The sequence below is a fragment of the Rhyacophila brunnea genome, unplaced genomic scaffold, assembly GCF_057557595.1.
Source record: "Rhyacophila brunnea isolate RB1 unplaced genomic scaffold, BYU_Rbru_1.0 scaffold_15, whole genome shotgun sequence".
Taxonomy (NCBI): Eukaryota; Metazoa; Arthropoda; class Insecta; order Trichoptera; family Rhyacophilidae; genus Rhyacophila; species Rhyacophila brunnea.
The window spans coordinates 1,160,719-1,188,016 of NW_028232806.1; the positions used below are offsets into that span (position 1 = coordinate 1,160,719).

The window sequence follows — 27,298 nt, forward strand, 5'->3', positions numbered from 1 at the left end:
CAGTTTTTGTTTTTTAATTTAAACGGGATTATAATATCTAAAATGATAAAACTAAGACAATTTCGAAAAGTCCTTGTGAGCAAAATCAATGTTATGTCATTCGTAAATCGTTGTCAATATTAAATAAAATTAAGTAAGTTTTAATAGGAATACGCAAGTTTTAAGAATCGATCGTCTTTGTTTCAATCATTTACAATTTTATATTTATTTTATATTTTAACTAGTGATAAAGAAAATTAGATTAATCGTAGAGAAATATTAGCACGTAATAAAATAACAAAAAAAAATATGTTAGGAATAAAATTATGAATAACGTAATTGAATAAAGTACATACAACTAATAAAAAGACAGTTAGATAATTATAATAAGATAAAATCTATGGAATAGTTACTACGAAAACTAATGAATCAAATAATTACATTAACCATTTATGAACTGTGATTTTTGAAATGACAAATTACAACATAATCGATTTTCAAGAAAATTAAAAAGAGAATTTATTTACTCAAAATAAAATTTTAAAGAGCAATAAATAGTTAAATGGGATCGCCTATAGATGACATCCCAAGATTTTCTGTTTATATTTTAAATCCCTCCGCACCCAAATTCGTCTAAAAACAAATCTGTTAACAATGACAAGTTTACTCTATATAGAAATATATCTCAGTTTTGTTGTGACGTTGCATTCCCTTTGTCACAAATCGCCACATTATATAAACCCCCCCATTCTTAGAGCGTGACGTCATATACGCACAATCACGGAATGGTAAATTTTAATTGTGTTCAGACTCAAATACTTGGGTGATTAGGAGAATTGTCCGACTGACTATTTCGCGGCACAGATTAATATAGTTTAAATTATACAATATAGTATTAGCCTATACAGAATTTTGATGAGGGTGTCCATTTCCAAAAACCAAACAGTTCATATATTGTCAAAATCTTCGAAAAAAATACAATGTGTCATTTTACACAATGTTTACTGATCTATACGATTGAAAACCTGCCAAACGCATCAGAAAAAAATGTTTAAAAAGTTAATTTACACCGAAATGTCAAATTTATTTTACTTTGCTTATAAATAAATATTGGGAAAAAAAGAAACTGATCAATTACGCTTGAAACAAAAAAATATTGTTTACCGCAAATATTGTATTGTGGACTTATCGGTTTTTGTTAATAGATACCTCAAATTTAAATGTTCAAACAGAGGTTAATAATAATTGATGATTCCATGTTTTCGTTTTGTTTCTTTAAACATTTACCTTTACTTGAACAGAACAATTACATAGACATTTAATAATTATTAATAATCAGTTATTCAAGAATGTTCGATTTTGTAACTCTATTTTTAAGATATTAGTGTCATAAAAATAGTTCAGATGGCAGTACTTAATAGTTATAAATATTAATCGATAAGTCTCCGTAGATATTAAAGCATCAAGATTTTTTGTTAAGTATATAAATGGCTTCTAAATGCATATTTCTACAAGAAGACTACGCTGATATTAACAATTGCACCAGGGAATAACAGTGGCATAATTCAAAATACCGATATTCTAGTTCTAGTTTCAAGGCCCACTTTAGTCAGACCGTGACACGAAACTGTAAACGTTGATGGTAGTGCTAATTATTGCTCATTCTTCAAATGCAATATGGTAAAATGTTTGTAGTGAATGATGTTTGTTGCATATTGAAAATGCAATTGAAAATCTTCATCTTATTGCAAATAGGTTACCCTGTTGTATTTAATGCTAATAATATATAACTAGCACTACCACCGTAATTCGCAATTCAGTGTCACGGCCTGTATATAGTCGGGCGAATCTTTCGCACAAAAACCCTTGATTTTATAGAAAAAATATGTTCTTTTTTTCGATTTAGCCAAATAGAATTAAAATTATGATTAATTCTATTTCATAATACATTCAATAAACTTTTGATTCAACACTTTATCTACTGTGCCCGCCAACGTGAAAACGTAAAAATTATATTACAGTATTGACTGTGTTTGGTAGATTAGTGACGATAGACTTTTAAAAGTTACATAATTTTTTTTTTTTTTGTGATCACTCCCACGATGGCAGCGTGGCTTAAGCGTCAGCCTATAGCATCGTGGGTCCCAGGTTCGAATCCTGAGTCTGGCAAGTACACATATTGTTCTTCAATTTGTGTATGAGTCAGAGTTATGGACCTAATAGGTTGAGCAATTGGCCGACATCCATATCTCATAAAAAACAAAAACCTGTTAATACAAACCTCCACTCCGTGGAGGCCCATATGGTCCTATTAGGATTGGACATGGTCGAAAGAAGATCAAAATTTTATGATTTTATGGATAATTTTGCAGTAGGTAAATTGTAAAAAAAAGGCATATTACGAAAAATATTATTGTCAAATATGACACCTGATTTAAACTACACCACTATAATTCCACAAGCACCTATCGGCCCAAGTAAATGTGAGTGTTGGCTTTTAATTGATTTTTACAAGAAACACAAATTTTTGTGAGAAACAAAAGCATTTACACTATTTACATTATTGACTTGGCCAATTACAATTATTACTTGAAGACCATTCAAAATTGCGATACATTTTGTAAGTAGCTGATAATATTTTCTTTTTCTATTAAATAATTAATCTTTCATAATATAGCGTAATAAGAAAATTTAAAAAAAAAATATCACCATTTTCAGTTTTTTTTTTTTTAAATAATTAGTCTTCAAAACTGAGGACGGACAAAAAACGACTAACAATATATTATTATTCAAAAAAAAACAAATAGAAAGTTTGGTACTCTTTTTGGTTTATCTAGTACAAGAATAGTTATATTATATAGTATCATAATAAGCATGAAATATATATGTATATATATTAGAATAAATCTTCGTTCAGTTTATAAAAATTTCAACATAGCATTAATATCAATTCCACTTAAGGCACTGGCGCGTATACAAAAAAAAATCTTTTGAGTCTGCAATAATGCGTAGAAAAAAAATCTTTTATAAAATTTATATCCATCAAAAATAATTATCACTTTAATTCTAAAAGCAATCAATTTTATTGACCCCTTAAACGGTAAGTCAATCGATTTATGAATTAAAGGCTCACAATTAAAGGGTCAAGAACATTGACAATGCGTTAAATTAATAATTGCACATACATTTTCTTTCTAATTTCTTCAGCTGCTTTCTGCAATACACATATTATAATATCATATACCCATTACGATATCTTAAAATTGTCTTCTCGGTGATTCTCCTGTTTCTACTGTCGATATTCAATGTTCCCTTGCGTCATTTCGTTCGTTCGCCCCCTCTCGTTTTCGAGAAATGCAGAATTTTCATCAAGTTTCGTCCCGCCGTAACCCCACGTTATCATCGCGGCAGAACCTGGCCTCTTCTCGCCAAACTCCGATTCTCCGTCTTATTTATTAGAAACTTTTTCATCATAATTATTCATCATCTGTTCATCAAATTTTAAAATTTCGTCATCGGTCCCCCAAATTTTTTTCTCTTGTATCAAATTCATGTCGTCATCGCTAAAAACAGGCCCAGATAACTTTCCACTTACGTCATTCGAATTTGTATCATTTTTTATTACTTCTTCGGCTTTCAAAATTCCTTTCTCATTGTATTCCTTTATTGTAACTTTGTTATTGTTAACCAGCAACGATTGATCGCGTGGTACTCCGCCTTGCGATAACCTATCTAATGCTTTGAATGCCTCGCGTTTCCTGGCCCTGAAAGACAAGAGCTTCTGTTTGAGGAAGATGCCTTCGAGATCCATCTCCGCCTTGGTTCTGGGATCCCGACTGAGAGACTTGGAACGTCTGGCTCGAAGCCACGACGCGTCTATCTCGGTAACCAGTGAATTCCCTTCAGCGAAATCGGTGCAAATCCCAATATCTTCGGCAATATCAATTTGGTTCTCTTTATAAGACATGACCACAAAGTTATCATTGGAGCATTCTTCTGCAAAATATGAAGCATTTAAAGCTTCAGTATCATTTGCTTTACTTACTTCAACTTGTACTACAGTATCTATTTTAAATGAGCCCAGATTTCTGGTGTCAACAATTGGCGGCTGTGCAATTACACTGGCATTTCTTTTCACCGTCTCGTCGTCAATTTTCGAGACTCTTTTTTCAATACTGAAATTTTTACTAGCCCTTCTCAAGGAGTCATTTTTACCTGAATTATCTTTCATTGTATCAACAACTTCACCTACTCCTTTATTTTCTTCTTCTTCACCAACGAAAAATCCAACAAGAGCCTTCTTGAACCGGCCGAAAAATCCACTCTTTTCAGGAGTACTATTATTACTACCAATTTTTACTTTCGTTTCTTTGTCTACTGTTTTTTTGACATCAGTAGCAACCGATTTATTAACATTCAGCGATTGACTCCTCATAGTGTCAGATTGCCCATCGCCGACATGTGCCGATTTATCACCGAAAGATTCATCGGTACCGTCGATAAACGGCATGTCTTTCATGGCTTCCGCGATACTGCTACTCGCACTGCTCATAGCACTGTCGCATCTCAGATAGTTATCACCGCGGTCGACGGCGAAGGAGATCTTCCGGTGATTCCCCGATTTAGGTGTGCTGCTGTCGAGCTTGGAAGTTCCGGCGTTGTGTTCGTAGAAGGCGTCCACGTCGGATCCCCAAAATGCGCGCATGGCGGCGCTCCCCGGTGATGGGATTCGGGGAAAACTGTCGTCTTCTTCGTCGACCTCGGGAGTGTCTAAGGCGCGTGGCGGTCTGGCGGAGGGATCCGCCCATAGTACCCTCGGAAACTGGTAGCTCGGCAAGCTATCCGGTCCGGTAGGCAGATGCAATTGGTTGACGTTTGATGACGTGCCAGCTCCTAATTCATTTCGTATATCGTCATATATGATATCAAAAATATATTCTCTATAAACACTCAACGTGTATTTTTTTTATATACAGTGTTTTCAGGGGTTGTTTTCTATACATTATCGAATATTCATATTTCTTTTCTGCAAATAAAATTTTTCTTCGAAGTTGATTTTTCTGGTAATTTTTCACACAGACACACGCACGCTTGACACATGCACAAAACACACGCGGGATGCTGTTAGTGTAACGATAAAAAAAGGTTTATCGACATAAAGCGATAAATAAATATCACAGAATTGCCAAAATGAAGAATTGATTAATTTTAGATTACAGTAAACACGTTGAACCGACGTCATCGTAAAGGTATTTAAAAACGCCAGATAAAATAGGTTTCATGAAACCCAGTAAAAAATCATGAGGGAAAAATTCTGTAAATAAACTCAAGCTCATTGGGGAATTCTACTTAATATAATTTAGATATAAATGCACTCTTCTCTTACTACCTAAAAATACGCAATCGGGAGGGAATCTGATTATAAAAGGTCAAAACCGTATTTATATAGACTTCATGTTAGTAGTATGGTTAATAATGCTAAATAAATATATGAAATTGTTGGATAACCTCACCATTCACCAGTTTTAATTACTTCAGTTACACAAATGACCTCATGGTATATTTAAAAAATAAATACTTTTAAAACTAATCAAACAAAATGGGTTATTTAAACATTTCAAACATACTTCAATCACATCTGTCGATTTGTCCTACATATTTAGGCTTTTGACAAATAATCGCAAGTCCAGTGTCATAAGGTTCTATTTACAAAAACACGGTTTCGTAATATTAACATTTATTTTTATGAGACAGATAGATACGAATTGCACTGTATTAATATTATGCGATACAGAATAAATACTGTGCAATCCTTAGTTTCTGAACGTAAAAATAAAACGTCGCAAAACGGTTTTAATTGTAGATACGACCTTTTGACACAATCAATCGCAAGTTTAATAACAATAATGTCAACAAGGAAATAGTATAATGAAACTCTGTATTTGTTCAAAACAATCTCCATTAGCTACATTTTCAAATGATAATAACTCTACTGCTAAAAACCCAACAAAATAATCACACCATTTTAAAATGACATTTTTTAAATACACAAATTTATCTTTAATTAGTAATATAATAAGGATAATATGGATGAGGGGGGGCAAGGGTACGCAGAAAATTCAACTTGGAAGAAAAATTAACTAAAAACCGATATGACAGTCTAATTGAAAACAAAAATTGTAAGTGCGTCAATCTAGGGCGGAAACGAAAATTCTAAAAAATAATGTAGGTGCAAGGGAATGTAAATAAAAACATGAATATGACATAATGATGAAAACAAATATATAACAGATGTATAGGGCTGTTAAGAGAGTATTGACAATAACTCATAAGTACCACAATTTTTTTTTGTTCAAAATTATCAATACTCCCTTAGCAAACTCAACGTTTTATCAAAGATCACAAGGCATTTGAATAAAATAAGATTAGATCAGATCAGATAGAATCAAAATAACTGATAACTGCAAAAAAAATTATCAATATATATCGCAGAAGTATTCCCACAAAACAGTATTTAAAAAATCAGCAATTAAATTATCTGACCCTAATAAGATTAAGAGTGGAGGTTTTTATTAACAGATTTACGAGATTGGATGTTAGCCACTTGCTCAACCTATTAGGCCCATACTCTCACTCAAAACACAAATTGAAAAACAATGTGTATTTGCCAGACCCAGGATTCGAACCAGGGATCCACGACATTATAAGCCGACACGTAAGCCGCTCGGCCATCATTTATTGCCTACTATAATATACTGAGCAAAATAAAGTCATCACTGCTGATTTATGAAAAAATGACAGTAATACTAAAACTGTGTTTTGGTGGATACAACCTTTTGACATACTTGAATACAAGAATGACAAATCAAAATTTCCAAATTATAGTAAGTTTCAGCTGTACATCCGGGTGTAAATTTTTGTTTAATGCCGTGTCAACTTTGATAAACATGAAATTTTAACAACATGAGATCCAATTATCAAAATATAACATTAAAATGATTCTAATTGTGTTAATAAATAAACTATCCCCGGACATTTTATATCAAGTACAAAGAGAGTTATGACAGGCAAAAAATTAATTACAAAGAAAAATATACATGTGCTTGATTATTTTTGAAATTTTTAATTATTATCTTTTACACGATATTTTCGATAGGATACATTTATTATGTGATGGAAGCCGTCTCACGAATGGATACATTGCCATCTCTCTGTGTACTCGACTTAAAATTAAAATGAATCAACGTCAATGCCTCATTAAATTACAGAACACATAAAATAATCCAAATGAAGTCATGGATACTAACGGCTCTCAAATATTTCTAATAAAAACCCTCCCCTCAAAAACAGGATATGTGTAAAAATAAAGATATGTGACATACCTGACGTCTCCAAGTCTTCCTGCTGTCTCAGCGGCCGCGAGATGCTCTTTCTCTTCGACGGTGAATGTTTTAGGGCTGGCGATGACGAGATGAAACAAAAAAATAAATAAAAGAATCCCAATTAAATTAAATGTATAATCATTTTTGCAAATATTTATTTTGGGGGTGAAAACAGAAGCATTTTACACTCATCGGCCATATCGTTATCGCGTGGAAAAATGAATCAAATAGAAGATTGTCATTGTTAAATCTGTAAGTATAATAATTTTTTGATTTATCATTTTAGTAAATTAGTGGGTCAAAAGGGTGAATGCACATAAAAGTTTTGAGATTCTCATATAGAAAATGTTACAAATTATAATAATTGTTAAAATTCGTAACATTTTTTTTGTTAATTTCAAAACTGTGCGCACTAAAAATCATCCAAAGTAGTATTCGAATAAAGTGACAGTTTATATTATGACTTCACACTGTATTCAGATTGTATAAATTACTTCTGTTTTCGGGGTAAAATACATAGACATTCAAACATGACAACACAGACATAACATCGAAAAAAATGTTTATTAAATTAACATAAAGAATCGAATGAGGCGGTACCTACCTCCTGCATAAAAATATTTAAAATTTATTGTTAAAGTGGATGAAAATAGTGGTGGTGATTTTGTGAAATAAATCATTTAAATGCAAAAATATTTTATTAAAACTTTTTGTGTTAAAAGGGTGTAAACATCGAAATGTGTAAAACAGTTTTGAAATATTTCAGAAAAACAATAAGTAATATTCAATAGTTAGTTATCATTACAATTCATAACTAACTGCTGGACATAATGATTTATGTTTTTAAGCATTATGTCAAAACTGTGTAAGATACACCCTTTTGACGCTAGAATCACAACAAAGAGGAATTAGTTTTTTTCCTGTTGAGGACTCCGATGGAATGAATTTTATGTTAAAATGTGTGCAATTCCAAAAAACTGGTATTTATAAAATATAAAAGATATATTAGTCACATTGAATATGTAGACATGTAAAATTAATATTGTTTTAAAAATAGGGAATCAAACATGCAATAATAAATGCTAATTAAATTGATACGAGGACATATTATTTAGCCCCCTGCAACAATATAAACTTCTTTCAATAGAATTTACAGATTGGGGTAATACACTGATTCGTAAATACATTTTAAATAATCTATCACAATTACAACATAAATAAGATACTCAAGTATTAACCCTTTTACTCCCACGGGGCCGATATTTCGGCCCACCATACCTATGCGAAAACTCCATCTGGGCCAATCCATCGGCCGAAAGTTTGGAACCAAATTTACGATTTATTCCAAATTTTTTCCCGTCATATTTCGTCTCGTGTAGACGAATCATTATATGCACTGTGTGTTGAGTGTGAGTAACATTTATTTTAGTGTCGGCTTTATTTATAATTATGTCACACCCTATTAACTCACAAGTCATAATTGCTCTGCTGTCGAACTTGAGACCAAAGAGGGTCATAAAAATAATAAAACATTATTTTTATGACACATTTTAAATTCTGATATTTCTTTTAGTTGTTTTATGACTCATATATCACATTACAAAATGAAGTTTGTAATTTTTGAACTAACAATGGATGCCACTGTACTTTTGGTAAGATGGTGAAAAAATACATGAATATAAATATTATTATAAATGATTTAGTGCTTTGAGACTTATTTTTTGAAATTACTTCATTCCATATCACTCATATCAGTTGGTCGTCGATACTGTATCGAATTCTCTTGCGATTTCGTGAATTGAATAATATTCTTGAATACCTTGGACACTATACGATTTTTTTTGATTACTTTATAAAAATTCTATTTCATAGATAAATAATAATTTGTTTATTTTTTTTTCTGTTACTACATAAGGATAGATTATATTATTAAATTTGATAAATCAATTATAAATAAAAAAATGTTGTCACACTTGTTTTGTTGTTCAAACATAGTTTTATCCGTTCATTTCTAAATAAATATTGATACATTATTTTTTTCTTTTGTTTTATTGATGTAAACTATCAATATTATTACTTATTATTGCTTTATACACCATTGAGAACACACAAAAAAAGTTTCAAATTTTTAAAACATGTGTAGAATTAGTTATTTAAAAAAAACTAAATCGACGATTTTTTGTCAAAAAACGCTTGGGAGTTTTCGCATATGCTAGGCTAAATCAGTTGGGAGTAAAAGAGTTAAATGTTTATTAAATTATTTTTTTATTTCTATAATAAGTAGGTATAATTTGATTTATTTTCTGTTCCCTTGACTGATAAAGCTGGGCCATAATAAAAATGTGCAACGTCTCTTAGAATATGTAACTATTTGTGTACAGTCACGTTCACAAATAAGCATCCAAGAGTATGTACCATTCATTATTATGAGAGACAGGTCCGTAACTAAATTATCAATTAGTAATCGTAAATATGGACATTGGGGGAGGGGAGAATATCATAATATTACGATCATCAATTTTAACATATAAAATTATGAATACTGGATTATGACAGCCATGTATAATTTATATTGGTTTCAAATCAACCGAGTCAACAGAGAGAATGAAAAACTTGTAAGTCAAAAAGACAATAATTCAACAAACTGAAAACATAATTTCAGCTTTCTATTATTTTAGCTATTAAGGAAACATAATGAAAAAGTATCAACTACTACAAAGTAATCAAAACTAAGGAAGCCACATACATATTATCGGTGATTAAAAATTATTTACATCAGTCCTCAGAGACAAAATATAACATTCGTAAACGAATAATATAAAATGTTTAAATCTATATTTTAATTTACCGATGGCATCCGGTGACAAAAAAAGTAAATAAAACTCAAATTTTGTCACGTGAGGATTGATCAATACAATTTTTAAATCTATTTTTATTATTGGCTACTTACTAAAACCTCCATTTTGTGAATAAGCCAATCCAATTGTTTGTGTTTGTGATAGGGGGCGGGTGGGGTTAAAAAGACATTATGTAAGCATATTTTTTTACATATAAGAATTAATAACAAATCAATTATATACAAGATATCGAATAAACAAGTTAGCTTTCTCATGGATGTACAGAGGAGATATTCTAGCAGAAGCGGTAAGCTTTCAAGCCGTTAAAGCCATAAAAAAAGCCTCGTTTAATAGCTGCCAGACAACCAAATTCATCCAAATGTCCCCTATTAGAATGGACAAATGAAGATTTGATATTTGTATTATAAAAATATAATATATGTATGTCTGGCTGGTTAAAACACTACAACAGTATTTCATATTGAGAGTTTAATTATATTACGCATGCAAGTAGGTTTTTCTGAAAAAAAAAAACCGGATTTAACGAAACTAACATTTACAATCATTCTTTTATAATTTTACCGAGGCTTTGACTGCGAGTCACGTTTCATTCAAATCTGGGGCATTGTACCACTATGTGTACAATGTCCTCGTGAACATCACATTCTTCGCAGAACTTTGAATTGCTGCCTTCTATTTGGACATCAAACCTTTTACCCATTCCGTGGCCTTGACACAACTCGACAAGCCAGACCACTGCGCATGGCCAAACAAACACTTTGTAAACATTATTTCTATTATATAATAATATCTAATAAAATTCACGTATTACTATTTTGTTTTAAGGAATTATAATGTGTTATTAAATGATTCTAATAAACTGTAAACTGCAGTTTTCCTAAATTGGTTTTTCGTAAAAAAAAAACCGTGGTTTCAATTGAGCACTGTTCGAGCTGATAACTCTACTTGCAAGTGGAATAGAGAAAAAATAAAGCAAATCGCTAATATAAAATGTATCACCAAGCGAAAGATACCAGGAGGTATTGATTACCCAATGTCAGCATCGAGTGGCGCGAGGTCCTTTCCTTCTAATACATCCATGGAAATAGTATTTATCGCAAGAAGTTGATGACAGACCGTCATTTGCATCATCATTATACGGAGGAAGAGTGCAAATATTGCATTTTCTTAAAGCATTTTTCATACACAAATAATTCTAAAAATTATACAGATGACTGGCACTTAGAAAACGAAGTTTATTTCTATTGTCGAGAACCGGTCAATCTGTATTTAAACTGGCAACACTAAAATATAACTAAGCGTAAGGCTTACGGCGGTAGGCAATCATTCCTGTTTATATAATATTATTTACAATCAAAATATATATAACTATGTATTTTTATTTGTTAATATGCTTTTTAATATAAATCCTACAGCTAATAAAGTGCCTGCAAGTGCCCTTAGAGATAGAAATGATTTGTAAAAACTTCCCAAAACAATGTCATGTCATAGGGCACGATTTAGAAACCATATTATAAAAAACCGAAGACATCCAAGTAATATTAACTCTACCTTAATAAAAATGGATTGCCATAACTCACATCTTTATGAAAATGGAAATATGAAATTGTTTTCTATAGTTTTACAAACCTGCTCATAATTTTCAATTTTTTTTTTTTCCGACCATGTCCGATCCTAATAGGATCATATGGGCCTCCACAGAGAAGAGGGTTGTATTAACAGATTTTGTTTTTTACGAGAAATGGATGTCAGCCACTTGCTCAACCTATTAGGTCCATACCCTGACTGACACACAAATTGAAAAACAATATGTGTACTTGCCAGACCCAGGATTCGAACCTGAGACCCACGGCGTGATAGTCCAGCGCTTAAGCCACGCGGCCACCGTGGGTGTTTTTCAATTAGGTTTCAATTAAAGTCATTATTAAATTAGGATGTGAATTGATTACTTTATCTCATGATTAATATCTCATGATGAATGTATTTGCAGGAATATGGACATATTTTATATGTCTAAAACATTAGAATCATTTGTCTTCTAATCATGTAATTGTATAAAGTTTATTTTAAGAGGGCAGAATTTTAATAAATTTAATTAAATTAATCACAAATGAAATCCATGATACGTTGAGTTAAAATTCAGTATCTAAAATTAGGAAAAACATTTCAAGGTTTACTAAACATTAATTATTTTGTTTTTTGAGAAGTGTCGTATAACCATGGTTTCACCTTTCAGCATCAAAGCCATCAACTAACGACTAATTGCGGTGATAAAAAACATGCCGAGTGCTTGTGACGAGGCAAGACCATGATCCAAAAATGATACCATTTAAAATATTATCATTTCAGGTCAAAAAGGTACACGTTAGGGCAGTCATAAAAAAAATTTCAACCTCCAGACACTAAAAACCAATTTGGACAATATAAAATATATAGGCCTATATATGACATGAAAATAATAATTAAAAATTCTAATAGTATTTCACTGACTAATCGGGGGCCATGCTTAGATTTTCACAAAATTGTGATGTATAAAAATAATTATCATTTAAACTAAAATAGATATAAAATAAAATTCTAGTTTTCTCGGCATTCATTATTTCAGATGATAAAGGATAATATAATAAAAAATTATGTGAAAATTTTTCTCAGTCAAAAAATAAATATCAGTCAAAATAAGCAGAAAAAAAGCTTATTTAAATAAGTGGGTGGATAATAATAAAAAAATCGGGACGCCACCATAAAAAAAATGAATTACTAATATATTTATTATTTATTCGAACATTTGATAAAATTTACAATATGTTACGTATCCAAATTTACAAAATTCAAATTGTTTTTGTTTTAAAGCATTGTTGAAATTATTATAATCTTTTTCTATCTAATATTCTGTCATTTTAGCAAATAAATATTTATATATAAATATTCTATCTCCAAAATGATTCAATTACAATTTATTAATATGTAAAAAAAAAAAGTTAATTGTGAGTAATTTAACAATGGTCATATAATTGGGGTAAAAAGCAGCATTAAAAATCAACATGAACATAAAATATTTTAATATGTCAACAGCCTTATAAGAAAAAAAGAAAGAAAAAGAACACAGCTTCAAAAAAAAATTATTAAAGAAATAAGAACATGTAAAAAAAAAAATATTAAATGCACAAAGAAAATCACACCAGGCATAACGACGATATTAGAAACAGGATCGCGTGCTAATTAAACTGTTTCAAAAGAAAAATTATCTTCTCTATTTAAAAAAAAAAGGCAAAAAATAAAACAAAATGGCGTCGCCCGTGTATAAATGGCGCTCGCCGTGCATTGACACACACACACAACACGCTCACACACAGACGGATGCGGACGTGACCTTGTGAGAAAAAATATGATATTACAGTCAAATTAATAATATTATTATTATGTATTGAAAATAAATAAGTTTTGATTATATATTATTATTTATTGTTCTTTTCTTTTTTACCTATGTAGCTGGTGACGAGGGTCCGGAATTTTCGATGGTTTCCTTTTATTTCTGGAAGGTCCACTATAATGATAAATATGAGGGAAAAGATATACAAGTACCGGGGGACATTTGTTAAAACAGTACAGTATCGGTACAATAAACTGGCTATGGTCGATTGATTCTTTTTTTCTTTTCGTTTCAAATGAGAATATAAAAATATTTACGCTGGAAGAGACAAAATGGCAACTATCGGGAGACCTTTTTAAAACGAAACCAACAGTAAAAATAAATCTCGTAAATCGCAGAACTTAATTATTACACTGTTGTAACTTGTAATATTCCATGGCTTACATTTTATAAATTCGCGATAAATAAATAATGCCTAGATATAGTTTGACATTATAATGAATTGTGGTGAAGTTATACATAATTCAATAAAACATCAATAATTCTAAATTTTTTGTGAAAAACTACGAATTACGAATTAAAAAGCACATAACTTAAATTATGATTTTTTTTCTCATATTATCGTTGAAAATCGTACAACGATGTCTGATTCAATCAGTTTTGTTTTTAATTTTTCAAAAATAATTTTGAATTGTAGATGAATTAGTGAAAATTCGAATTACGGGTGTTTGTAATAATGCGATTTTCTTTTATATATTTAAGAATGCATCGACAAATTTTCATTGCGTTATCATTTATTAAACTAGTGTAATAATTTATCAGTGAACTTTGTATCAGTGAATGTATGCAAACAGTAGTTATCGTAAAATAATTGTTTATAACCACACACAACAATAAACGGCAAAATATTTAGCTGATTGGTCTGCGTAATAAATAAATGAATTACATCTGCGTTTACTGTCAGTACTACTCACACAAAAATTAATAATTTGTTAGGGTTAATTATTAAAACAAAATTTGTTATTGACTATGCTAAAATCGAAAACATGATTTGTTTCTCGTAACGTTTAGCCCGGTTTCGTTGTACAGAGGTTCCAGCTGCGATTACGAAAACAATTACAAGAAAAAAACACTCAAAAAGAAAGACTCGTGGGCACAAAGTAGTGGTAATATTCTAAGTAAATGAGACACGATTTTACAGTAAGACTAAGTCTCAAGAGTAATAATAGCGGTAAGAAAAGATTGTAATATGTAATAATATATCAAAGCGTTAGGATTGTGATCGGTAGAAGAATAAAGGAGGCGGTGAAACTTACGGGAGGGTATCTTCATGAAAACTTTCTTTGCCATGAAGTCCTGAAACCGCTGGGCGTAGAAATTCGGCCGGTGCACTGACACAGTGTCCTGATGAAGAAAAAAGTATATTCATAACCCAATTTACAGTTACCATACATTAATACAAGTGGAAAATCATTTCCAAAACTAGACAAACATATTTGTTAATTATTTCAATACAACTTCCTGAGATTGATAATGTTTATCATCATTTCGCCTTCAAAACCAGCTATGTGTTATTAACAAAATTATACAGGAGGCAAAAATATTACGAAGTTTAATGGTTGGGTTCTAGAAAAATGGAATCTTTTTTTTAAATAATTTTAGAATATATTCTGGACCTGTAAATCTGTGATAGAAATAAAATTGTGTATGTAAAGTCATTGTGTGACGAGAAGAAACAGACATAACTCATAAGCCCACTTTCTTAATATAAAATTAAAATACCCAACTTTACTGTGTAATATTGTTATTATGATAATGGTCAAACATTATGCAAATACATCTGTTGGTGGGTCGTCAAAAATGCAAAATTCTTTAGACATTATTAAATACATCAAACCTTTAAATTTAAATCACGGCTAGTGGCTCTAAAATTTTCCAATATTTTTCTCTCAATATAAGACTTACCCCATCGTGTATCATGGACTTCCACGTGTGCTCGAGTTTTTTCCGGAAGCGGTAAGACTGGAGTATATCTATCACGCCCACAAACAACAACAATCGCTCGCCTTTCTCGTTTCGAGCTGGAATGCCGCCAGGACTAAAAGAGAACATTTTTGTTTAAATAAAAAAACAACCTGAAACTCAACACACTAACCTTACAAAGAACAAAAACTTCATAACATAGAAACGTTTCTCATTGAATCAACACTTAGTTTCGGGTTCCACAACTCGGTCATCAAATGACCACGAAACAAATGCCGCTAAATACAGGGGCCGAAGATTATCAATCCCCGATGTTGGCAGCGTTCACAGTAAATTGGTGCATAAAGAATACACAGAATGACAATATGACAGTGGCGAAGGGTGGAGGTAGACTGTTAAGATCCGCGATAAATAGTGCACAGTAAAATTTGTCGGTGATACACATTTGTTTTCATTGAGATAAGACTATAATTTAGAGATGGTGTTGCTTAGTTTATAAATTCAATTAAATCCTCCAAAAACCAAGCCATAATAGATAATAGTCAAATAATACTCGTCAATATATAAAATATCTAAAATTATGCAATTAAATCATACATAACTTCGAATATTTTATAGATAGAATAATACTTTTTATCTATTACAGTTTGGTAAGGCAGGGCTTAATAAATTTAAAAAAAATGAATCAATATAATTATGCAATATATATTCTTAATTCAACGAAAACAAATAAGTATGAATGAAAAAGTGTGCACAATTTTATTATATCGCCGGAAATATACCAAAACTATTACGGCTTGGGGCAGGGTTTAATTAATTATTAAAAATTAACCAATACCATCTGTAAATTGTAGTCTTAGTTCAATAAAAACAAATACATATGACCATTGGCGGCTTAATCCAGAAAAACCTAGCAGGTCAATTTTGAATATATTATTTTAATTTGCCTTTTCGTTGTATACTGAAAAGACGTATTGCAAATTGACTTTTTATACATTATAGAATAAGTGCTAGAAATTGTTATAGGTCGGTACCTACTAACCCTTCAAAAAATGTCCGTTTTTCATAACGCCAACCCATCGTTAACCGAAATTGCACACAACGCGTTATAATTTTTTGTAAATCAGGTCCACTTTTCTTTCTTTGCTTTTTGAAAAATCATCAATCACACGATTATAAAAATTGTCTATTTTTCCCACATATTTTTTTTCAATACTGAGCATTGCAAGAGCGGTCAGTCTATCCTGGCCCTATTGCGTAGAAAGGTTTTTATTCTTTTGAGAGTGGAAAAACATCTTTCACTTTCAACTGTTGTCATTGGTATGACGCAAATAAATTGGAGAACTTTGATCGACTCGGAAAATGTTTCGTTGAAATTATTGCTGAGTAAAAAATGTAGAAGAGAAACTGCACTAATAGCGCCATGCAAATCATCTCGTTGATAAAACACCAATAATTCATTTTTTAACTTGATTATGTTTATTTCTTCTAACAGTTTTACCAAATTTACTTGACGTGTGGGAAAATTATTTTTAAAATCAGTGTAATTTTCTTTATTGAACAAATCGGATATAATGAGATGATCGTTGGATGCAAATCGTGCTTCCATTTCCATTATAATTGTATCACAGACTTCAATTGCTACTGCGTGCGTACTAACTGCTTCACAAAAATGTTATAAATCACCAAAAACTTCTTATATATTATTAAAATAACCAAAGGCATTCGTCAAAACCTGTCAACGAATCCGAACCGCATACACAGTTGCGTCTTGAGACCAATTATCTAGTCAGTGTTATCATTCTGTTTCATTTAATTAGGTGAAAAAATCTTTTGTCTCACACTCGGGCATTGCCGATATTACAGTAATTCACGCACCGTTACAAGCTTCGATCTCGTATTTTGTGTTATATCGATCTCTGTCTTATGTATGAGAAACGAGAGAGAAAATTTTATAAAAATATTCAATTTGGGTCAATTTTCAGACTGCCGGCGAACACAATATTTTTGTTCGGGGAATTATCGCCCAAACAAAAAAAGCCCAATAGACTGGGTTGACACAATATCGCGCGCCCTATAATTTCAAATCCACCGATTATTATTAATATTATTATATATGACATTGCACATATTATTAATATTATTATGTCGATTGTAATGCCGGGTCCACACCGAAAACAAGTCGCGATTACGATAAGCATGATAATTATCGTAAAATTTCTTAAGCAATTATGATAATTATCGTAAAATTTAACGAGTTGTCGCGCGACTTGTTGCCGGTGTGGCCGCACTTTTAGGTATTTATTTTGGCAGGTCAATGACCGAATGACCTATAGAGGGAGCCGCCAGTGCATATGACTAACAAAGTTTAATGTGCACTATTTATGGCGTATCTTGACAGCCTACCTCCACCCTTCACTACTGCAATACGACACAATAATTTGTAAAAATGGAGTATGGCTGCACGGGTTTAATTATGAACTATAAAGTGCCTGCGATGAGCTGGATATTGTGGACAGATCTAGACTGCTGGGAGACACATAGAGGATGAACAACACATCGGTGTCAAAGCGCTTAACACTGACAGTGTCCGAAGCTATATTGGAGACGGCCGGTGCCCACATCACACTGTAGCGCCATTAATAATATGATAAACTGGTATTACTATACTAAAATTGCAAATATTCCACAAAATAGTGCCAGCAGGACAGAAAAATAAAGAAAGTGTTATTTTCTGGGTGAGGCTTTAAGATATTATAGTAACATCTATCAACATAAAATAGAACTAATGATCCTAGTCGATAATGAAGTACTTATCACAAAAACAATTGACATAAACTGGCGTCAACCGGACACATATGTATGTATAGATTATAAGGAGTAGTCAATATCAAACCTTTCAATCAAGCAGTTCACAAATAATCTCCCAATTGGAAATCATTCCTCATATACTATGTTTGTCCACAATAGACATAAAACTACCAAAATAATAAAGTCATACTATCATGTAAGTAATATTAAAATAAACATGAAACAATGAATAACCACAAAAAACAGTTCTGTGCATATAAAAACAACTAAACTTAAGAGGGCTCGCACATCAGAACTCGCCGCATGCGTCTTACGACGAATTTGCGATGTGACGTCATCGTAAACCAAGAAACAAACGCTATCAAATGGACCTTCGCAGATTGGCCGATGCAACTGCAACTCTGCGACCCTGCGACATTCGTCTAGTTGCAATGGCCAAAGCGTGCATGTCGATCTCGGGAATGTCGCCTCCGCGCAAGCGCACAGCTGGCGGCCATCGGTCATTTCTGTCTTTGTCTCTGTCTACAATGTCATTGCTCACTCACGCCGCCGCGTTTGACGTTTGTTCATACAATCAACACAATAAAAATGGCAGACGAGAGACTTCTCTTTTTTCGTGTTTGACGTTTGCCGCTGGGCAGATGTGCGAGGATGTACGATGCAACATTCGTCGAAATTTTGTCAACTTTTGATTTATGGCCGTTAGGCACACAAGGCGAATTGTGATGTGCGAGCCGGCTAACAGTTGATATATAATTGAAATAACGAACAAGAAGGTATAATTCTGAGTGTGGATAAACATGGAATAAACTGAAACACGTGTTAAAGAATAGGTTATTTTCAATAGTTACGACTGTGTCATAATATGCAATAAAGTTTGTCACATAAATGAAACGCGCATTCAATTTAGGTATTGAAAACAATCAATTCCTATTTTTTGTATTTTATGGGTGAGCCGTTATTAAGCTATAAACCAAATCTGGCTTCAAAGTTTCAGTTTATGGTGACTGGCTTTCGTATTTCTATCAAACTAGTCTGTTCTGTGGGTGCCAGCAATGGGTTTTATAATTTATGGACAGAGTTAGCAATGTTACGAATAATAATAAATGAATTAAAACTTACGGAACATCCTCCTCTTCATCTATGGGTTCGCTTTCGGCCTGTATACTTTCCATGGCCGTCGAATGGGCCACTAAACGCTGCCGGTTGATTGACCTAAAATTCAAATCAAAAAATATATCAACAACAAATATTTTCATGGGAAATAATGTTTCCACTTTGCGGCAACTCTTTTTCAGCAGCTAAGGAATTTTTATTTTTGCAATACAGTGTCCGGTTCTATATTTAAAAACAGAAGATAGAAAAACAATATATGAACGGACATACTTATTTATTACAGCGGAAAAAGGGTGTTCAATATTGAATTTTTTTTTTACCGATTAACAATTATTATTAATATTCCGATATATAGAAGTAATTTCAATAAAATGACATTGACACCGATCCCTAAAGTGGAATAGTGACAGAGCAACTACCTCTAAATCCATGGGTTGCAGATTCGAATCCCGCAACCAACAAAATTCATGCTGTCATTTCAATATGTATGTGAACCTAAACAACGACTCCTCGTCTAAAAAGTCTTAATATATCGCCCATTCTGTGAACGCTCATATGCTTCACTTAGAAGTGAAAATGGTAATTTACCTTTTTTGTAATTGTACATTGAATTAAGGATTATTAGACATTAGACTTTATAGTGAGCCTTCCATTAAGAGTGGGAAGGGGTATATTAGAATGTGATTATTAGTGAATGGTTTAAAGGGGGGAGGGTATGAGAAAATATGACATCACAAAACCAACAAAATTTTAATAGTAGAGAATAAAATATTCTCTATTGGCCATACATAATTTAGAAACCTCATAAACATACTTATTAGAATAAATCTTGAAAGTATAGTGCCAAATTATGTATAATTACATTCTTAAATCTTTTGAATTATTCATTGAATAAAAAAAATAGTTTTTTAAAATATTCCATGAGAACATTATACTGAAATCGATAATTTTAAACGAATTTGTGTTTTAACGGATGGTTGGGTTACTTTCAAAAAATGTAACGTAATTTAGGCAGGAGGATTAAAGATTTTTGACAAAGAGACATATAAATACAGTAAAATAATAAATTAGAAGCATTCTAACGGCGGTGAACTCGAATATTTTAATTAATTGACGGTAAAGGTTCAATAACGTTAGCTCTGAGGCAAAGTATATGCACAACACCGTGAACAGGAATTTTTATGGGAAATAGTTGGCAGGCATTCATTCAACTCTGGGTCCAAACACACATTAAAGAAATGACCTATGAATTCGTATTGGCTGCGATATTCATAAGAGCAACTCACCGCTTTAGAGATTGGCGTTCTACTAATCCACAGCAGGTGCAAATTAAAGACAGTCTCATATGCAAATGTTTTAAACACTACATACATATTGACATTATTAAAAAAACATAGTCAAAGGTAATTATCGCTGTTTATTCAATATTGAAGGATAAATAAATTAAAAAATAGTAAAGAACGTGGAGAGTATTCTGTATATAACAATCATAGAATATATATATTGATTAAATTTTAATAAAAAACATAAGCACAAAATGCATGCAAAAAACAATGTAAAAGATCACATTTAGATGTAAATTGATTTGTACGCTTTTTACAGAGATAAGGCTTGACAGTTAATTATGAAACCAAAGACATTGAACATTAACTAGATGAAGTCTCATAACATTTATTCAATTAACGGGGATTCTGAAACGTTTGTAACATGCCGTTTAAAATGGCAGCATTAAAACATTGTTCACAACCATTTTTTTTGGTTTAGGTTTTGAGGTTTTGAACGTGACACGCTGTCATGTCGCCTCTTCTTCTCTGAGTGATAATCCATTATTTAGGCCATGTGGAAGAACTTTAGAACTTTACCAAGCTCTTTCGTCCTCCCAAATTAAGATCCTCAGCATTCTTAAAAACGTTCTAACGTTTCATTATTATATAGGTATGACACACAATTTTTTAATAATTGTTAATTTAAATATTCTAAATAATAATGGTTCAGTATAATTGACTGCCTATGTACAATAATAATTGATGTGGTCTTTTCTTTCGCAACCAGCTATAAGCTAGGTTCGTATTATAATGTGAATGCTTTAGTTTCGGTACATGTCGAACAACGAATAATCAATTTATTCAGTAACTCCAGTCACAACATTTAGAGTAGGTATTGTAATAATTTATAGAATTGAATGTAAAACTGTGTTAAAATACTTGTGGTTTGTAGTTTACTACAAATGAATCTGTAATGCAAAATGACTTGGAACTAAATTATTTATTACTCTACTTTAGTTGTATTTATTTAACCTAATTTTCATTTAATATATATGCTTTGTCTTCTAGATAAGGTGGGTGGGTTGCATTGTATAAAAATTACCCACTCTCTCTAAACATGCGTACAACTCAATGCAGGGTCTATTTGCGGCCATTTACATATATCAGTAATGTATAAATATTAAATTATCACTCCATCATTAGGTAATTATAGAATTGTGTATAATAAATATACAATAACACTACGTCCATATTTAGTTATAAAAATTAAGATTTGTTTCGATTAAGGAAACATTGTCATATATACACAAAAAAGATTCTTATTCTAAAGTAAGATAATATATATTATGAAAAGAGAATTAAATAGTATAGTAGAGTTTATGAAAATAATGCAGAAATGTATGCACAATAATAAAATTGTAGTAATAATAAGGCGGTGAAAAGGACATTTATAGTTACGAGAAAAAGTTACGCACACAAAAAAATAATACAATAAAACACGTTGACAAAACAAAGAATTAAACAATAGTACATATTGATAAAAAGTTAAGGGCCCTATTCATAGTAATACTTCTGCAGATAAGATGGTTCGGACACATAACGAATTAAACGATGAATTTGAAACAAAGGTGACAGGCGTCATAATTACATATTGTACTCGGAAATAAGTCATTTAGTACTTGTTTGGGACAAACCAAAATTGTTGTAAGTACCGATTATCTATGAAAATACGAAATAATAGCAGTATTAAAAATGTTATTTTACAATATTTGAGTTATTTACGTTGACAGCGGTTTCAGCGTATAAACCGCTACTTAGAGAACGACAATAAAATAACTGATTTTGAAAATCTAAAGCTGAACACTTGCTGAACTCACAAGTCATGACAGAATGAGTGCATTGTTTTAATTCATATTTTTCTTTCACCCAACAGTGGCGTAGTTCATTCGCCCTATTCATTTTAATTAGTGTTCAGTTTTTGGTTTTGAGGATTAGTTATCTTATTATCGGTCTGAACTATGAATGTATGGACATAATTCTTTTTTTGATTTACATTCACTTAATATTATTTTATAAAGACAACATTATCGTAATTTGGATAGATTTTGACTATTGCACCATCCCAATCACGTACCTTGTACCCTTATGACTTATGGAACTCTATGATGAACGGCAGAAACCTATTTGTCATGATTTCGTTTCGAGAAGATGGAGTGATAACAAATAAAATTGACGGTCGGATCCCCAGATGCATTTATTTTTATATAAAGACATGACATTTATGAAATTGATTTTAACTTATTGAAAGGGGGACAAATGATTGGCTGGCAATGCAGAAGAGGGCAAAAATGGTTGCGTTGTCCGCTGCTTAACCGCATTCGTCTCGTACTTTTCGCTGTTACGCAAAGCACGCTGAAAGGCGTAAATTTCAAACAAAAATCAAACTGGCCCTGTTTTGGTTAATTAGGCCATCCGCTCACTAAATACTCAAAAAAGACAAGACTGAAACTCCAGTATCTAGCTAATGTATTTCAATGACAACTCGCTGACGGAAAAACTGGAATCTCTCAATTTCAAAAAGTTCGCGACCGAAACCGAAGAGACACGACATGCCAGCCTCCCAGTCTCTCAGTTTCCAGTCACCCATAAAACAGTGGTACCAATATCAGTAGATTCAATGAAAAATCATATTTTCTTACCAAAATTGGTAGCACTGAACTGAACAAGAAATAACAAGCCAAGACGTCAAAAGTTAAAGATGGGCGAACCGATTTTTAATTTAAAATATGTGGCAGATGTTGAGAAATACTCCTTAGTGTATAATTACAGGCTGCCAGAATATTCCCGTAAAGATATTACGGAAAAAGCTTAGAATGAAGTAGGAAAGACAATGGGTTTGACAGCGCCGTGTCCGAAGCATTAATCACTGGCCAGTTTATGAGTTCCATCACCAACCAGTTCGTCAGATTTTAGTTTCTGCATGAGCGGATGGCCTTAATCACAATAATACACCGGTTCACACGTCTTACCGATGCATTATTACGACAGTAACGATAAGTCATAGCAGTCATAAGAGACATCTTTTGACCGTTATCGACATTAACAAGGATTCATCTTTACTGAAAACAATAAAATATATATTAAAATCAATCACCAAGGCGGCATGCAACGATTATTATTAGTAAAAGACACAGGCAATTAATGAAACAGACAAAATGCGACAGAGACAGAGGGAGCGGGTGAGACAAAAAGCGAGCAGACAAACGTACTGTGTCCTGCGAACTTGATTGCTGAAGTCCTCTTTGGTTTTTTGCTCCGACCTGCAAGGGTGCAACGCAAAACAAAATATCGGTGTCAAACACTACAATAATAATGCAATATATTATATTAAATTTATGGTCACTCCATGGATAATAAATAATTTTATATGTACAGTTTTTAGGTACAGAATCAAATGTGGCAATGAATAATAATTGGTTAAGATTTTCGCGATTGTTGGAATTGGAATGACCATACGATTGGATTCACAAAGGAGCTAACTAACATTTTAAGAATTTACTCATGTATACGTGGCAATGAATAATAATTGGTTAAGATTTTCGCGATTGTTGGAATTGGAATGACCATACGATTGGATTCACAAAGGAGCTAACTAACATTTTAAGAATTTACTCATGTATACAATGGATCAAACGCCAACCAATACACAAATCTTCCAAATTGTGAGTTAGCTCCTTTATGAATAAGATTACACAAGATCAAATGTCACCATGCTATTCCATAACCAAACTCTAGCTCTATAGAAAAGCCGTGATAAAATATTTCTTTACAGTTGTTCAACTAGCAAAAATAACAGACCATCAAATTCCAGAACTACAAAATTAATATCTTTTTTTCAGCCATTTGCAATATGTAACTATAGATATAGTTTTCTTTTTCTTTTATTGTGTTAACTGTCAATAATTCATGGTGGAAATGAATTGTATTATTAATTTAAATAAAATGTACTAATTCCACTTTTATTAAAAAATATATTTATATATTACAATTGAAAATGTCCCTCTGCGGTGGATGAAATCGGTCTAGTTATATTTAACAAAAGTAGAATCAATAGAATAAAACTTGCGTTTTATTTAAATTAATAATAGAAAAGTTGGGTATTTATTCTTTTAGTAAATCGTTTAGTAAATCGAGAGTCTACCGGATTGCATAAACACTATACCTAATAATTTTACGATGACTGGATAACATTAAAAACTTGTATCTAAACTGATACATAATATCTATTTATAAAAAATAATCTATTCTTACGAAAGTCACTCTTATATCGTAAAATGTTTAAAAATAAACACGAGCAAAACACACAAAAACGCTGTGTTTCATTCAAGACACTATTTTTCACTTACAGATTAAAAAAAAAATGTTTCTTTCAACAGAGATAAATATAAAGGTTTTTTCATAAATATTTATTTATTTATCCAATATTCAAAGGTTATTTTACTAACCATCATAAACAAGACACCAAAAATTTGTCCATCGAAATATACAATAGAGAATCGTTTGTTTTTTACATTTACTGTATCATAATATAATGTAACCATTAATACAGTTACTTTGTTTTTTCGTTTACTTCAAAATTAGATCAACAATTCTAATGGGTATCTATCACAAGGTATTAAATCACGAACCATAAATGCGAGTGAGTAAACATTTGGCACGCTTATATCTTCGCACTATGCGTTAGTTAGAGTAAGATAGAATTTCTACGCCCGAATTAAATATTTTTTTTAAACGTAGCCGGTAAATATGGATTTGACTAATTACATTAATTTAAAAACTGCGAGCTCGTGTTGCTCACATTTATTGTTTTAGTTTTAAATATTAAGTTAGTGGTAATTATTTTTAGTTATTTTAGTAGAACATAATATGGTTAACTATGTTGTGTTTAAATTTGGTAGCCGTACCGAGAAGCAAAACGATGGTATAATGTTTCATAGTTAAGTTGATAATAACAAAATCTAGGTTCTACTGTGCATTATACGCAAGAAACATGGCTTAAATTTGCCGAAAAATAGGAGCTCTCTATATGTCATTACTCTGAGCCCCTCCCACTTTCAGCAGTGACGCAAAGACGCCGGTCGTTAATCTTCAGCAATTCTTTTCACGCTTCGGATTTAAATTGTAATAGTAAAATAACAAAAACATTACTTAAAAACTCTATACTTGTACTCGAAAAAGAAAACATTCCAATAATATTAATAAATTAATAACTTTAAATTGATTACGCCTTAGTCACCGCAGATGATTTCGGATCATTAATCCTAATAATATTTTGGATCGGATATCTAATGCATATTATAGACATGTAAAGCAGCATCGTAACTAAACAATTCGACAATCATTCATGACATTAGAAATTTATTTATTTAATATGTATATAAAAAACAACAAATTAATAATATTATATACTTGATATTAGATACATAACTGAAAGGAACTCTCAGACCAACTAGCCGAGAATACAAAATCTACAAATAAATACCTGCCAGATTGAGAACGTCTGTGACACAATATAAATTATCACTTGGTGGTATTCACCACATACATTTATGTATAAATGCAGCCTCTTGAGACACCTGTGTCTGGACACTGGTGTCTCGTGTGAAACGGCTCTAAAAATCTTCAGCATTTCTGGGTAATCTAATTATACATGGTATTAAGTCTTGTTTGTAGTTTTACGATAACGGTGATTTCAGTTCCAAATTCGACCTGCAGAAATCTTTCGATGCGTATATAAGACAAAACTTAAACCTTACCTATCTTAGTTTGGAAAATATGTTGCTCGGTGTATACATATAGGCACAGTGCGTCTGGAAATTTGTACGTATGCAGTTGACCTTATAACAGTTCACTGTCACACGGAGATAAATGGCCGTATAGTATTGAGATCAGATTCATATCTTAAAAATATGTAATAAAAACCACCGGAATATAAGGGAAAAGAACAGAAAATAGGCAGATAATTAAAGGGACAGAAAAGAAAATAGGTAGATAATTAAATTAGAAATACAATCATATCGTATAATTTATAGAAAATTTCAGCAGGTGCTCATAAGTATCGATCAAATATAAAATTTATGTTATTATTAATAAAAATTTGAACATAACTGTCTGCAATGCTTTTTGATCTCAATGCTATACGGCTGTCTCTTTCTGGTAAGACAGCTCATGGTGAACTGTGCTACAGATAAATGTAATACATACAATTTACATATTGTAACCTAGACATAGTACTGACCAGTTGGAATAAATTGGTAAATACATCCATTTGGAATTCCTCAGAATCATACCTATTAGAAAAATATTTGAACGGGGATTTTTGAACAGGCAGCCATCACGATTTAAAAAAAGTTTTTTTTTTGTTTCGCTTTAGACTTTTTCGCACACATTTTGATTTACGGCGAATTTCGAATGAACAGTGTTCGTATTAACAGGGTTTTACTGTAGTTATATTTCCGAGGAGTCCCAAATTAT

At 31.7% G+C, this 27,298-nt stretch overlaps 1 protein-coding gene across 21 annotated transcripts in view; it reads right to left on the reverse strand.

Moving 5' to 3' along the window:
- Positions 1-27,298, reverse strand: part of PIP5K59B (Phosphatidylinositol 4-phosphate 5-kinase 59B) — a 77,668-nt gene that overhangs the window by 35,776 nt on the left and 14,594 nt on the right. For 7 of the 21 annotated variants that reach the window (XR_015070023.1, XR_015070024.1, XR_015070025.1 and 4 more), the window contains exons 9-14: positions 24,034-24,084; positions 19,506-19,598; positions 15,555-15,687; positions 14,906-14,993; positions 13,701-13,763; positions 7,362-7,436 (exon numbers count right to left, since the gene is read on the reverse strand). Coding sequence is in view for 18 of the 21 variants with exons in the window: in XM_085942584.1 (XP_085798710.1) it covers positions 7,362-7,436; positions 13,701-13,763; positions 14,906-14,993; positions 15,555-15,687; positions 19,506-19,598; positions 24,034-24,084 (503 nt within the window). In the remaining 3 variants the exon portion in view is untranslated. Of the gene's footprint in view, positions 1-2,072; positions 4,873-7,361; positions 7,437-13,700; positions 13,764-14,905; positions 14,994-15,554; positions 15,688-19,505; positions 19,599-24,033; positions 24,085-27,298 lie in introns of those variants that run through there. The other 14 variants (XM_085942591.1, XM_085942588.1, XM_085942589.1 and 11 more) reach the window with 9 other exon arrangements.